This window comes from Scardinius erythrophthalmus (genome assembly GCF_964197995.2).
Source record: "Scardinius erythrophthalmus genome assembly, chromosome: 24".
Classification (NCBI taxonomy): domain Eukaryota; kingdom Metazoa; phylum Chordata; class Actinopteri; order Cypriniformes; family Leuciscidae; genus Scardinius; species Scardinius erythrophthalmus.
Genome location: NC_138244.1, coordinates 24532580 through 24547344, shown reverse-complemented (window position 1 = coordinate 24547344; position 14765 = coordinate 24532580). Strand labels below are relative to the sequence as shown.

General features: G+C 40.5%; 1 protein-coding gene and 1 pseudogene across 2 annotated transcripts; one reads left to right on the top strand and one right to left on the bottom strand.

Moving 5' to 3' along the window:
• Positions 1-1283: 1283 nt before the first annotated feature.
• On the bottom strand, positions 1284-8701 carry LOC308684619 (putative nuclease HARBI1; annotated as a pseudogene). Its single transcript has 6 exons — positions 8655-8701; positions 7474-7616; positions 5047-5164; positions 4498-4640; positions 2916-3702; positions 1284-1523 (listed from the first exon to the last, which is right to left on the bottom strand). The product of its transcript is annotated as a putative nuclease HARBI1 (transcript).
• Positions 8702-13223: 4522 nt separating this feature from the next.
• Positions 13224-13634, top strand: LOC308684496 (histone H3.2-like; the record flags this gene model as incomplete). The annotated part of the gene is made up of 1 exon (XM_081355739.1): positions 13224-13634. The coding sequence occupies one exon, from the start codon at positions 13224-13226 to the stop codon at positions 13632-13634; it is 411 nt and encodes a 136-aa protein (XP_081211865.1).
• Positions 13635-14765: the final 1131 nt, after the last annotated feature.

Below are 14765 nucleotides of genomic sequence, written 5' to 3'. Positions count from 1 at the left end.
GGTAAAAAACTGCCACCGTCACAGCCCTATATCATATGTTGACTTTTGATGAGATTTGTATCATATGTTTATGATTCTATTCACTATTCTCGACAAAATTGATAAAAATAAATATAATAATAAAAATAAAAAACTTGTTGTTAACAATTGGTGGTGTTGGGGGTACTCCGGAAGATCTATAATGTCTCAGGGGGTACATGCCTGTTAAAAGTTTGGGAACCACTGACCTATGGGGTCAAAGCCTGTTCCCCAATGGTATCTGCTGAAGCTTTTGCAAAAGGCATATATACCCCTCGGGTCCCAGCAAGTTTTCACCAAGGTGGTAGGACCCAGCGATCCATTTCGCCCTTTGCTTACCAGTGTCTAGCAGTGCAGCAGCATTTTTGGCTGAGGAAATTCCAGGAGGGACTTCAGAGCCACTCCCAAAGAACCAAGGGCCTTCATAAAATGTAAGAGGTTTACATATGTGTTATTTTTTATATAGGCTACTTTTGATATTTCCTTTTCTTTTACTTTGGGTTAGGATTTTTGTTGGTCCCAATAGTTTCTGATGGTAATATCTGTCTTTTAGAGCCTCCTGTCCCAACAGGAGTTGTAATACTCCAGGCAGTTGTAATACTCAATACAGGGCCCGGTTTTTCAAAAGTAATCCACTAGGATTTTGGATAACGGATTGGATCAAATCTTGAAAATGGGTTTTTCAAAAGAAAAAACGGATTACATAATCGGATTAGATCACGTAATCCAATCTTGGTTTTGATCCGGATCAAACCTTTAGTTTGGGTTTTTCAGAACTTTTTTGTAGGATTTGGATCACTTTGATCCAAAAAATCTGGATTAAACTGATCCCATCAGAAGGGTGGATTCAGCGTGGATTTCATGCCCAAAATGTAATGAAAACTTTAAAAATGTATCAAATAATACTATATTTGGATCATGCAGTATCTTACAAGATATCCTATTTATTCATAAGGTTTTAATTTTATTTGTTCATCCGTCAGGCTACAGTGATTAGGTAGGCTTTAACGTATTCAGCCTTTCAGTATAGGCCAACAGCAAAGTAGAAAGAGTTTGGCCTCATAAAATAATCCCCCAAACAGCTGCCAAAATTGACCAAAAACAATAAATTTTATTCTGTCACTAATTGATATATATATTCATCACAATCGAAAATATTTTTGTTTTTAGAAAATGTATTAGTGATGCATGCAATGATTACAGAATAAGCAAAAAAATGCAAAGAATGGCAATCACTGATTTTTGAGATCCAAAACAAATCCAAATCAGAAATAGTGTCTAACTATTGCGTCCCTTGTTGCACGTCCTGTTTGCTTGTTCTGGCAGAATGCAGGATATTGGTTAGGGTCTCCAAGGGGCTCAGGTGCATCATTGTCAGCACAGAGAGGGACATTGCGCTTAGTAGCGATGTTGTGCAGGACAATACAGGCAAGGGTTATGTTGCATGCTTTCTGTGGTTCCGCTCTCAGGTAGTTAAGGCATGCAAAGTGCCTCTTAAAGGGCACCTATTATGCCCCTTTTTACAAGATGTAATATTGGTCTTGGGTGTCCCCAGAATGTATTTGTGAAGTTTCAGCACAAAATACCCCACAGTTAATTTATTATAACCATTTGAAAATGTCATTTTTGGGGCCTGTTTTAAAAAGAGGTGTTTTGGTGTGTACCACCTTAAATGTAAATGAGCTGCATAATCCCCGCCCTGCTGGACCCAGATGATGAAGAGAGTCCGGCACAGAATAAACACGAATGAGAATGGACCAGGGCTTCTCGGAATGTTTTTTTAATACATTTATGTACTTATAGAGTTTTAATCGCGTCCCCTTTGCAATTATGGATGTGCAACACACACACACACACACACACACACACACACACAAACAAATTGTGATAACTTTCGCGCAATTTTTTGAAACTACACACACGCTTATGTGGCAAATGTGAGAAGATGGCTAAAGTTACAGAACCAGAAAGCAAATGCTGCAGGGAGATATAGACGTTTACAGGGGCGTAGTTTGTGGGGGGGTTGGGGGGGAGATAACCCCCCCAATATTTAAATCTATGCATTACAACCCCCCCAATATTTATACCATGATCACATGAAAAATATGCAGACCCAAATTTCAACCCCCCCAATGTTCAAACCAAATCTACACCCTTGGACGTTTATATACTGTCTATGGAGATAGAGGTATTCATTTATTTACATTTGTTACTGCTGCAAAAAATAATTCGTAACACAAAACTGTCTGACGTTGTTTGTTGAGACATCCTATGACGACGACAATAAATAGCTTTAGACGCATTTGTTGTTACTGCTGACATCGATTGAAATGACTATTTGCTCATAAATCATAAAATACACTTACTTCGTTGGATCGCGAACAGTAGGCAACAATCCACACTTGATGATTAACTTTGACCCTCGTTCACTAAACAGTCAGTCAGAAAATGATTCTTGTATTTAGGAAGTTTAAGTGGTGCCTTTTCTTCATAAATAAAATCCATCCACTGCGTTTTCAGTGGCTCTGATGTCAGTGAAGACTAGTATGTCCATTCTTACATCCCACAACAGAACACCTACACTTCTTAGGAGACATTACCGTCTGTCGTTGAAACAATGAAGGATGGTGTAACAGATCACCGAGGGCGGGGTCTATGCCAAAACCAGACTATCAATCAAACACGTCAGTGGGGCTTAGCGCAATTCAACGTCACAGTGAGGGCAATCTTAGAACAGGGCGTTCTGAGACAGTGCTTATGATTTATTGAGATTGTAAAAAAACTACTGGGTGGATTTTTATCATTCTAGGGTGGTTTTGCTCACACACTGCCAACACACATTTATGTTCAAACACCAAGTAAAAGTGAATTTTGCATAATAGGTGCCCTTTAAGAACTCCATTTAAACGCTCAATTGCACATCTTGCTCTGCAATGAGCAGTGTTGAAGCGTGCCTGCGCCGGTGTATTTGCTGTTAGAAAAGGAGTCATCAGCCATGGTAGGAGTGGGTAGGCACTGTCTCCTAATATTATGCCATCCGGTCGGTTGGTTTGGAGGTCTCTATATAGAGCGCTCTCCCTCAGGATGCATGCATCATGGACAGACCCAGGCCACTTGACAACGCAGTTGGTGATGATGAGGTCAGCATCACGCACAAGTTGGACATTGATGCTGTGCCCCCCTTTCTGTTTATAAACTCCCATTCATTCTCATGAGGTGCTTGTATATGCACATGTGTGCAGTCGATTGCTCCAATAGTATTGGGCATATTCCCCAAAAGAAAAAAGCTGCGCTTGGCCTGGGCAATGTGGTTGTCCTTTGGAAAAGAAACAAATTCATTGACCAGGCTGGCCAGTGCGATTGACACATCTCTCACCACATCACACACAGCTGATTTCACCACTCCCATATAGTCACCAACAACTTGATAGAAAGTCCCACATGCATAAAATCGGAGAGCAATGACGATCTGGTCTTCCACAGACAGACCATGACTCCTTTGGGTTCTGTGTTGAAGTTTTGGCCTGAGAAGGTTCACAAGGTACTCTATATCAGCCTTCCCAAAGCGAAACCGGACATACAGCTCCTCAGTGGTGTATTGTTCCAGTGGCTTGGTACGTTCACCATACACCCTTTGACGGTATAAGTCATTGCGCACCGTTGACGACAGGCCGGCGGCCGAGACTAGAGATCGGTGGTGGACAGCAAATTCACATTTAAATGTAAGTATTATGTTTTCATTTACTCAAATAGCTAGCGAAACCACAGTTAAAGTTTATTATAAACTTCATCTTAACTCCTTCGTCATCATTGCATGGCTTCATTTGTCAGGTAGTTTTAGGCAAAACTTGTGGTAATAAAGTTATTAGTTTTACGACCTATTTGTAATATTTGCACTAGTCTATCTCACTTGTGTATATCACATATCACGCATCCTATAAAGCCTAAAACAACCAACCCCCAAATTTGTTTTTTAATGTTGGTCTAAATTGGTCTTGATGTGTCATATTTTGCAGTGTTAACAATGCACTTAAGATTGCACCCCTGTGTTAAGTACCCTTTTCTGCTTTTTTAGAACAATTCAGGGAAAAATGGGTCTGGGGAATGTAACTCCCATACAGGCACAAAATAATATATATATTATTCTGTGCCTGTATGGGAGTTACATTCCCCAGACCCATTTTTATATGGGTATATCATTTTATATATATAAGAAAATTAATACACACATATTTGCTGAAATGTATTGTGCTGTTATATTGTGCTGTTGTTGTTAACAAGCCATGGTTAATTTGCTCTGCCTTAGATTGCACGTGTCCTGGGACAGGAGAGGGTGTGAGTGGGAAACCCACTGCTGAAACTTGGCCCTGGTTTGTCCTCATGGATGAGGTGTTGGGACAGAGGCGTTGCACCAACCCCGCTGTCCTCATGGCCTCAATCCCTGAGGACAGATCAGGGCCGAGTTCAGCAGTGTGTGACCAAGAAGAGGAGGAGCCAGGGGCAGCAGCACCAGCATGAGCACCAGCATCAGCACCAGCAGCATCAGCACCAGCACCAGCAGCAGCAGCAGCACCAGCACCAGCACCACGAAGAAGGCGAGACAGAGAGGACGAGTTTTTGGACTTGATTAGAGAAGACATGGGACTGCAGAGGCGAGGAGAGCACTGGAGAGTAGGGAGAGGATGGACAGGCTGTTTTCTCTTCTTGAAAGAATTATTGACAAATATATATATATATTCTTGTTTAACTTTTTTTTTCACCTATATTTAAAAAAAAAAAAAAATCTGTACATTTATTTATTTTTATGCAACTTTAAATGTGTAAATAAAAGAGAATTCTTTGCTCTGGACATGGTTTATTTTTGTAATGACAGTCATAATTTCTACATGAAACAAATTCTTCTATAACGTTTTTCCCCCAAATATTTACAACATACATTAAACATATCAAATTCAACATAAACATTTAAATGTACAGTACATAAAATAAGAAAAATGATGTAGACTTTTATTCAGCTGAGTGGGAGACCCTGGTTGTGCCGCTGGACCGGGATGGGCTGCCCCTGGTAAGGCCTCCTGCTGGTGGACATCATCTGGGACGGTCTTCAGAGTGTTTGACTGCATATTTTCACTATCCACTAAGTTGTCTACCAACAGGTTTGCAGGGCTGACTCATGCAATAAATATTGAGATACTTTATTACACTAAAGTACTTTTAATAACCACTAATACCACATTGGCGAAAAACTACTAGTCATATATTTTAAACCTTAGTTAAGCAATTTTTTTATTATTATTATTCATTATCTTGCATACTCTAATGTACTTAAGGTATCAAGAGTAAAAGTAAACGAATTCTGCATTTCTATTACTGCATGTTGCATTTTACTTCAGAATATTTTCAAGGTTGATACATTTAACTATATACTTTTGTGTAGTTTAATGTAAAACAATGCATCATATTGTAAAATAACAATTTTGTAGTGTTGCTGTCCCGTGTGGGAAAATTATTTCGAGTATTAACAAAGTATGTAGTTCCTTACATACCACCACTGGTTATTTTGAAAATTAAAGTAACAAAATGTAGGCCTATTGTCACAATATTAACAACTTGTTGCTAACTACAGCTCTGTCCCATTTCAAAGGGCGCATCTGAAGCCCTCGGACCGGTCTAGCCTATTGTTCTTGTCGCCTAGCAACAGTGACTGACAGCTGCCGATGACGAGCAGGAGTAACATTCGCTCTGGACTTCTTATATTCAACTGGGTTTTATATTCAAATGGGGTTAAAAACCTGTGTAAATATATTTACCATGGTCCATTTATGTGCATAATAAAAAGAATACACTAGCCTACAAAATCACATCAAGATAAGATATAGCCTACATTAACATTTGAATCTTCGGCTAAGCCGAAAATATGACCTGAAACATCCTTAATACCATGTCCTCCAGTAAAATATAAAACATAAAAATGACAATAGCCAGTTCTGGCTATTCATAGCATATCAAATGAATTATCAGGATGGCAGCATACTCTTGCACCGTTGCTTGGCGCCTGGAGCGGTAATCGGGAACACCTGGCTGCGCAATTAGGAAATCCTACAGAGGCTACATGGTGCGTCCTTCGGAGGACGCATAGGCTGCATCCTTGAAGTCTTCAGTCCTTCGAAGGATGCAGTCTTCACATTGGGACACAGCTAGAGACTGACTGTGCTCCAAAAACCGTGTAGCGTGTTCACAGCAGAGAGGGAGAGGGAGAGGGAGCGAGAGACTGTAGCTGTGTCCCAAAGTGAAGGCTGCATCCTTCGAAGGCCATATTTGAAGGCCGGATGGCCGTATTTGAAGGCCGATTGCATCCACGCGGCGCGACAAAGGACGTCCCAATTCAAAGGCTGCATCCTTGGAAGGTCGCATTTGAAGGCCGATTGCGTCACCGCGGCTCGATGAAGGCTGTCCCAATTCAATTCTCCATCCTTCGAAGGCCGTATTCGAAGGCCGGTTGCGTCATCGCGCCGCGACGAAGGCTTCCCTGATTCAAAAGCGACGCCAAATGCACCCTTCGTTTCCCCCGTGAAAAGAAGGATGCATAAATGGACACTTAGCGGCCTATTCTACCCCATAAGTCATTGCGCGCCGTTGACGACAGCATTTATTTATTTATTTTTAAAGGCGGCCGAGACTAGAGATCGGTGGTGGACAGCAAATTCACATTTAAATGTAAGTATTATGTTTTCATTTACTCAAATAGCTAGCGAAACCAGAGTTAAAGTTTCTTATAAACTTCTTCTTTACTCCTTCGTCACCATTGCGTGGCTACATTTATCAGGTAGTTTTAGGCAAAACTTGTGGTAATAACGTTATTAGTTTAACGACCTATTTGTAATATTTGCACTTGTGTATTATAAGAAATATCACTCACCCAATAAAGCCCAAAACAATAAGAAAAGCAGTAGATAAGGCAATGGGGTTTCACTTTTATGTGTTTTTGTAGTGCTGTCATGCAAGCTATGTGGTTTTAACCAAATTTTAGTATACAGAAATATGATTTCTTAAGTATTTTATATGTATGTCTTGATGTGTCATATTCTGCAGTGTTAACAATGCACTTAAGATTGCTCCTCTGTGTTAAGTACCCTTTTCTGCTTTTTTAGAACAATTCAGGAGAAAAATGGGTCTATATAAATATATATAAAAAGAAAAGTAATAGGCCTACGCACATCTTTGCTGAAATGTATTGTCCTGTTGTTGTTAACAAGCCATGGTTCATTTGCTCTGCCTTTAGGATTGCAAGTGTCCTGGGACAGGAGAGGGTGTGAGTGGGAAACCCACTGCTGAAACTTGGCCCTGGTTTGTCCTCTTGGATGAGGTGTTAGGACAGAGGCATTGCACCAACCCCCCTGTCCTCATCGCCTCAATCCCTGAGGACACACCAGGGCCGTGTTCAGCAGTGCCCACGGTGAGGAGGAGCCAGGGGCAGCAGCACCAGCAACACCAGTAGCAGCACCAGCACTAGCACCCACACCAGCAGAACCACCAGCACCAGCACGAAGGCGGCGAGACAGGACGAGTTTATGGACTTGATCAGAGAAGAAATGCAACTACAGAGGGAGGCAGAGGCGAGGAGTGCACAGGAAAGAAGGGAGAGGATGGACAGGCTGTTTTCTCTTCTTGAGAGAATGATTGAAAAATATATCTTGTTTAACTTTTTTCACTTTTATTTTTTAAAAGAAAAATTATGTACATTTATTTTTATGCAACTTTAATTGTGTAAATAAAAGAGAATGAATTGTTCTGGACATTTTTTTTTTTTTTTATCATTTTTTTTTTGTAATGACAGTAATACTTTCTGCATGAAACAAATTCTATACCTTTTTATTTTTTCAAATAAAATTGGTAAATGAAAATCATTTGTTCTATAGGCTACATTAAAGTACTTTTTCCAACTATTTACAAAATACGTTAAACAGATCAAAATCAACATAAACATTTAATTTTACAATACATAAAATAAGAAAAAAATGATGTAGACTCTATTGAGCTGAGCTGCTGGACCGGGATGGGCTGCCCTTAAGGCCTCCTGCTGGTGGGACATCATCTGGGACGGTCTCCAGAGTGTTTGAGTGCATATTTCCACTATCCACTAAGTTGTCTACCAACAGGTTTGCAGGGCTGATTCAATCGACGGCTTTCTGAAAAAAGTACTTTTAACAGAGAATGTCTAATAGGAAGAGAATTGGCACTCTCTGCTTACTTCCGGTTTCTGGACTGGCTGCAGTAACACGTCTCTGTCTATGCGGGGGCGCTCGCAGGCGAGTGCAGAATGAATGGAGGTCTATGGTGAAAAACCCTCAAAATCCACTTTTCTCAGGATATAATTTTTTGTCTAGTAATTTGAATGTTGTATTCGAAAGGAGATGCAAAGAAATTACACATTGCTGGGTGTTAGATTTTTTAGAGTCACTTATTTGGTATAAAAAGTCTTTTAAAATGTCAATGACGTCAGAATGCTGACGTCATTAGCATAATGCTAGCGTGTTATGGGCAACAACAACTCAACCTGTAAGAAATCGAAACGAAATAAGTACTCGTTCATTCAACTTTCGACCTATAACCCATGTTGAACTTGCAAAACCTACAATAAAATCTGAGATTTCTCAAAGGCAATCAGATGAAAGAGACACATTTAGCCGTCTAGCCCCATAGACTCCCATTCAGTCTGCACTCGCCCGTGATCACCTCCAGTGGAATTCTAATGGAACTGCAACCAAGATCTATACAATGGGGCTAATAGGAAGTGCCAAGGCTCTCCGTAGACGGGCTCTGCTTTTAATAACTACTGCATTTATATTAGGCTACTACTGCATGTTAGCATGTTGCATTTCACTTCTGTATATTTTCAATATACAGTAATATCTGGTTGTTACATTATATACTTTTGTGTAGTTTAATGTAATCATATTGTGATGTGAGGAAAAAAGTACTTCAGGTTACTTCACATTTGTAAGTGAATACTTAACGAAATATGCAGTTCCGAAAATTAAAGTAACAAAATTAGTCACAATATTAACAAATTGTTACTAACTACAGCAGCGTCCCATATCAAAGGGCGCATCTGACGCGCTCGGACTGGTCTAGCCTACGAAGGATTGTTCTTGTCGCCTGGCAACCGTGACAGCTGCCGATGACGAGCGCGAGAAATACTGGACTTTTTATATTTAATTGGGTTTTGTATTCAAACAGGACTAAACCGAAAATACATGACCTGGCAGCGCCAGGGCTAAAAAATCCTTACCATGTCCTCAAGTAAAATATAAAACATAAAAATGACAATAGCCAATTCTGGCTCCATAGCTGTTTACTCAGTTATCAAAATGAATGATCAGGATAGCAGCTGTCCTCTCGCACCGTTGCTTGGCACCAGGAGCGGTGATCGGGAACACCTGGCTGCACAATTAGGAAATCATAGGAAGGCTACATGGTGCGTCCTTCAGAGGACGCATAGGCTGCATCCTTGAAGTCTGCGTCCTTCGAAGGATGCAGCCTTCAACATTGGGACACAGCTTGTGCGTGTGTTTGCTAGTGTGCGTGTGTGCCTCATGAAGCGCATATAAGATAGAGAGCATTTGATTGGCCTGTTTCGGTAAATCAACCAATCAATTGTCAGTGTGGGCGGGCTTTTATCTCTTCCCCTGAACCGAATTAATCAGTTCAGTCAGAGAATGTCTAATAGGAAAAGAATTGGCACTCTCTGGTTACTTCCTGTTTCTGGACTGGCTGCAGTAACACGTCTCTGTCCATGCGGGGGCGCTCGCAGGCGAGTGCAGAATGAATGGCGGTCTATGGCGCTATACCCATCAAAATCCACTTTTCTCAGGATATAATTTTTTGTCTAGTAATTTGAATGTTGTATTCGAAAGGAGATGCAAAGAAATTACACATTGCTGGGTGTTAGATTTTTAGAGTCACTTATTTGCTTTAAAAAGTCTTTTAATTAAAGTGTCAATGACGTCATACAAATCGTACGACCAGAGATACTGCTTTACGGCAATCCTTCAGTCACTCTGGTGCTTTCGCGCTTTGCACTTTCTTTTCTCTCGAGGCATCGACAATACAGCTGACACAGGTTTTGTTTGTTTCTGGTCCCGCTTTGGATGCCACGATGCCATCAAGCAGTATCTCTGGTCATAATCAGTCCTTCACTCACTTACCAATCAGCGTTCATTAGCAGAATGCTAGCGTGTAATAGGCAACAACAACTCAACCTGTAAGAAATCGAAAGGACATAAGTACTCGTTCATTCAACTGCAGGTTGGGATGTCTGTAACCCCAAAGCTTCACAGTCGTTTTCTCTTTATGGGTTACGCTTCATTTCATTTGGTAACATTAAGCAGTTTTAAATTGCATGTTGTTAAATGTTTGATGATCACGTTATTTTACATTTGAGTGAGCAGTCTTCTATCGCTAGTTTCAGCTTCTTCTTCTCCTGTGTTTTGATCCGGATATTCTGTACTAGAAGATGTGTCATAGTGCCCCCTAACAGTGAAAACATGGATAGCTGGAAAATTCAGTCAATAGTGGGGAAAGAGTACGCTGGTACACAAGTACGCGAGAACACAAGTTGGATTTGCTCAGCGAGTTCCTCTGGTGTCGAGTAATGAAGCTCATTAAATATGCCCCTCTATCTGAGCTGCACCAATCACATCGGGTTATCTGATATAGGCGGGTCAGAGGCGAGATGACTACAGCGCTGCGATGCCGAAGTCATTAGTAAACATTGCAAGCTGGCTATGGATGAACACCATTTGTTTGAAACGGCTTTGGCCGCTACAATGAAAGATTTAGACTTTCCTCTAAAAAAGGAACAGAAGACGGCTCTCGAATCGTTCTTTTGCAAGAAGGGCGTTTTTGCTGTTTTTGCCGACCAGATACGGTAAGAGTCTAATCTACCAGTTAGCTCCGCTGGTAGCTAAACGTATGGGGTTTATTGTTGTGATTGTTCATAGTTTTATCCAATTGCGTGTAGTGAGATTTTCAAATGCATGCTTGGTGCCGCCCCTCGAGCTGGCCGATTTTCATTAGTTGAAGCCAGACCATTAATCTTTTAGATTTAGGTCTGGATTTCCAGGCTAGGGAAAGAGTAAAGTAGATTTAAAGTAAATTCCTATGTACACTTTTAGTGGACTAGCCTACACAAAAATTCAGATATGCAGAATTAGAAACATATCTGTTTTATATCAATATTCGAATCAATATTTTCAAACATGTAAGTTTCATAAGACTGTATGAAAAACTATGTCAAAAAGTATATTTAATAGGCTACTTGGTCAAAAGAGTTGTATCTCCGCCCAAGTAGCAGTGCTTCGAGTTCTTCGAGTTGCTGCAGCTCCAGTTCTTACCAGAACCAGGAAGTATGACCATATTAGCCCGGTTCTGTCAAAACTGCATTGGCTGCCTATTAAACATCGCATCAATTTTAAAATATTGCTGATCACTTACAAAGCACAAAATGGTTTAGCTCCGCAGTACTTGAGCGAGCTCTTAATGCATTATAGTCCTTCACGTCTATTGCGATCTCAAAATTCCGGCCAGTTGATAGTACCTAGAATATCAAAATCGACTGCTGGCGGTAGATCTTTCTTCTATTTAGCATCAAAACTTTGGAACAGTCTTCCTACCATTGTCCGGGAAGCAGACACACTCTGTCAGTTCAAAGCTAGATTAAAGACACATCTCTTTGACCTAGCATTCACATAATACATAATAGACTTCTATAATTCAATGTTAGGCTGCATAGATTAGGTCAGCTGGAACCGGGAACACTTCCCATAAATCCTGATGTACTCGTTACATCATAAGAATAATGGCATCTACGCTAATTTTAGTGTCTTTGTTTATCCCAAGGTTTTCCCGCAGCCAGCCGGATCCAGGCCGTATCCAGATCTGATGAAGGACCTTCGCCTGGACCCGATCCAACGCAGTGCTGAAGTGCCAACTAGTCTCTCCCTATGGAGGATCCCTTTACCACTCTACAGATAAAGCGTTGTCGGGAAACTCAATTCGCGTACCTACCCCGAATTGATAAAATAAAATAAAATTCTGTATCAAAAATTATAAGGAAACGCCAGTACTTTGTTTAGGCTTGGTTTGTAGGGAATTCCAAACCTGCGCACATATATTCAAACGCACATAACTATAGAACCAATTCTTAATGCGCATGTGACCGCCATCAGCGTTTCTCACAGGTTCTCGTTTAAAATCTGTGTAGAGAGAATGGTGTCGTCTTAGCGGCCCCAAATTTTATAACAAATGATCGTTGCGACGGAAGCGAATCAATCAAAACTAACTTTAGCTGGAAAATAACTTTATTAAAGAACCGCTATAAAGCCAAAACAATCTCTGTTACCTTAAATTATACGTTTATCTCTGTAAAGCTGCTTTGAAACAATCTACATTGTTAAAAGCGCTATATAAATGAAGATGATTTGACTTGACTTGACTTGGCCTTCTGAGAATATAGTTCCTAGTATGTATACAGTTAGAAGATGGCTGTGTCTCATGTGACCTTTTTATTTGTACAGGTGTGTGTGTGTTTGTCATAAGCACATGATGATATCTAATGTGTGTTTGTCACCCAACCCATCTCCCTTAATATTAAAATATAGTTGGTCTACCAAGCTCTGACAATGTATTGAAGATTTTAATAAACTATTCAAAATTAAAAGCAAATATACATCTCGGCTTCATGGTAACAGAAATTGGTAAATATTACTCTGGTTCTTTGATCCCCTATTACGGGACGGATGGAAACCCTAGTGTGTCTCGCTGCAGTGCTTTTACACAGACTGTAATGTGATCTTCTAATCCAAAATCTGCTCAATTAATGGGAGAATTTCAGAACAATTTAATACAACATTGTGAGTATAAATACCAGGGAGGTGTTATATATATATACACTTTTTGATGTATATGAAGTATTCAACAGAAGAAAAGCAGCTCGAGCGGGGAGCCTTCCACTTGTTTGAAAAAGAGGAAACGCGCAGTCATTGGCTGGCACTCATGCGCAGACGTCATGTATTAGCCAATCACAAGGTCTGCATCCACGCGACACCATGAGCTCGTGGCGGTACAATGCTTTAAAAGCGGGTGTATAACGTATAGCAGCATTTCCTTCCAGCGCAAGCAGAACAAAGAGAAAGACCGTAGCAATGGCAAGAACCAAGCAGACCGCTCGTAAATCCACCGGTGGTAAAGCCCCGAGGAAGCAGCTCGCTACTAAAGCCGCCCGTAAGAGCGCTCCGGCCACCGGCGGCGTCAAGAAGCCTCACCGCTACCGGCCTGGGACCGTGGCTCTGCGGGAGATCCGCCGCTATCAGAAGTCCACCGAGCTGCTGATCCGCAAACTGCCCTTCCAGCGGCTGGTAAGAGAAATCGCTCAGGACTTCAAGACGGACCTGCGCTTCCAGAGCTCTGCTGTCATGGCCCTGCAGGAGTCCAGCGAGGCTTATTTGGTCGGTCTGTTCGAGGACACCAACCTGTGCGCCATCCACGCCAAGAGGGTCACCATCATGCCCAAAGATATTCAGCTGGCCCGCCGCATCCGCGGAGAGCGCGCTTAAACACGCGTCTGCGTCAACCCACAACGGCTCTTTTAAGAGCCACCAAAACTGCACTGAACGAGATCATTTCCAGTTTAACTCCTACATGAGTAGAAAGTTGCGTTCATGCAATACATTAATACTCTGGGTCACCGTTCTCTAAATCATCAGTTACCATTACTATAAGTCTAATCCTAATCCTTTTACAAACTACTTAGACATAAGGAAATTTTCTATGTTCTTTTTATTTTACTTGAGTACTGTAATGTCAGTTGTACAGGATGCGAATCACACAAATAACTGCGCACTCAGATTCCAGTGTTGTTGTGGATGGTTTCAACGGAGCTAGAAATTTATCTTCATATTTGGGTCAATGACGTGACTGGTCTTTTTTTTTTTTTTTGTCCAAAGGCCTTAATAATAAATAATAATAAAATAAATATATGTACAACATCCAAAGTATGTAAGGTAGTACAACTTGATCTCTTTTACTGAATCCAAAAGGTTTTAATTATATTTTACTACACAAGGCATTTTAAAGATTTTGAAGTGTCAAAAGGTCATTTGGTTTAACCGTCCGAAGGCCAATACAGCAATTTCATTTGTGATTAAAATATCTTAAAATGTAATAAATTTATATATTTTTTATTCTGGCATGATTTTATAACATTATATATCAACATAGTGCAAAATGGTATTAAAATTATGTGTAGAAGTCGTTGCTATGTTATGAGAAAGAATGTCCGGAAAAATTTTCATTGATGTCATTCAGAGTAACCAATATAAAGGGCTCCATTTTGGATCAAGTCATGTGGTCAATATTATGTGACAGGATGTGACATTCAGACACCTGCAAAGGACTGCATGGTTGTGAAGCAAAGTAAGTAACTCTTTCTTAACTGTTAGAAAAATTCATGTTTTCACTTGCTCATACACATGTACCCAAATATCAGGTCATTCGGTACAACCGCTATAAAACATGGATAATGTTGTAATATTTTAAAAACTTTTACTAAATATAAAATATTTGATTGTCCTTTTGGTAGCTAACTAACAAGCTGGGCAGCTAGATATCAGCCTGTTGGCATTGAGTGAAGATTTTGTCATTCGTTATAACCAAAAGAGTAATTCGGTTAATCCAAAATTTTGGTT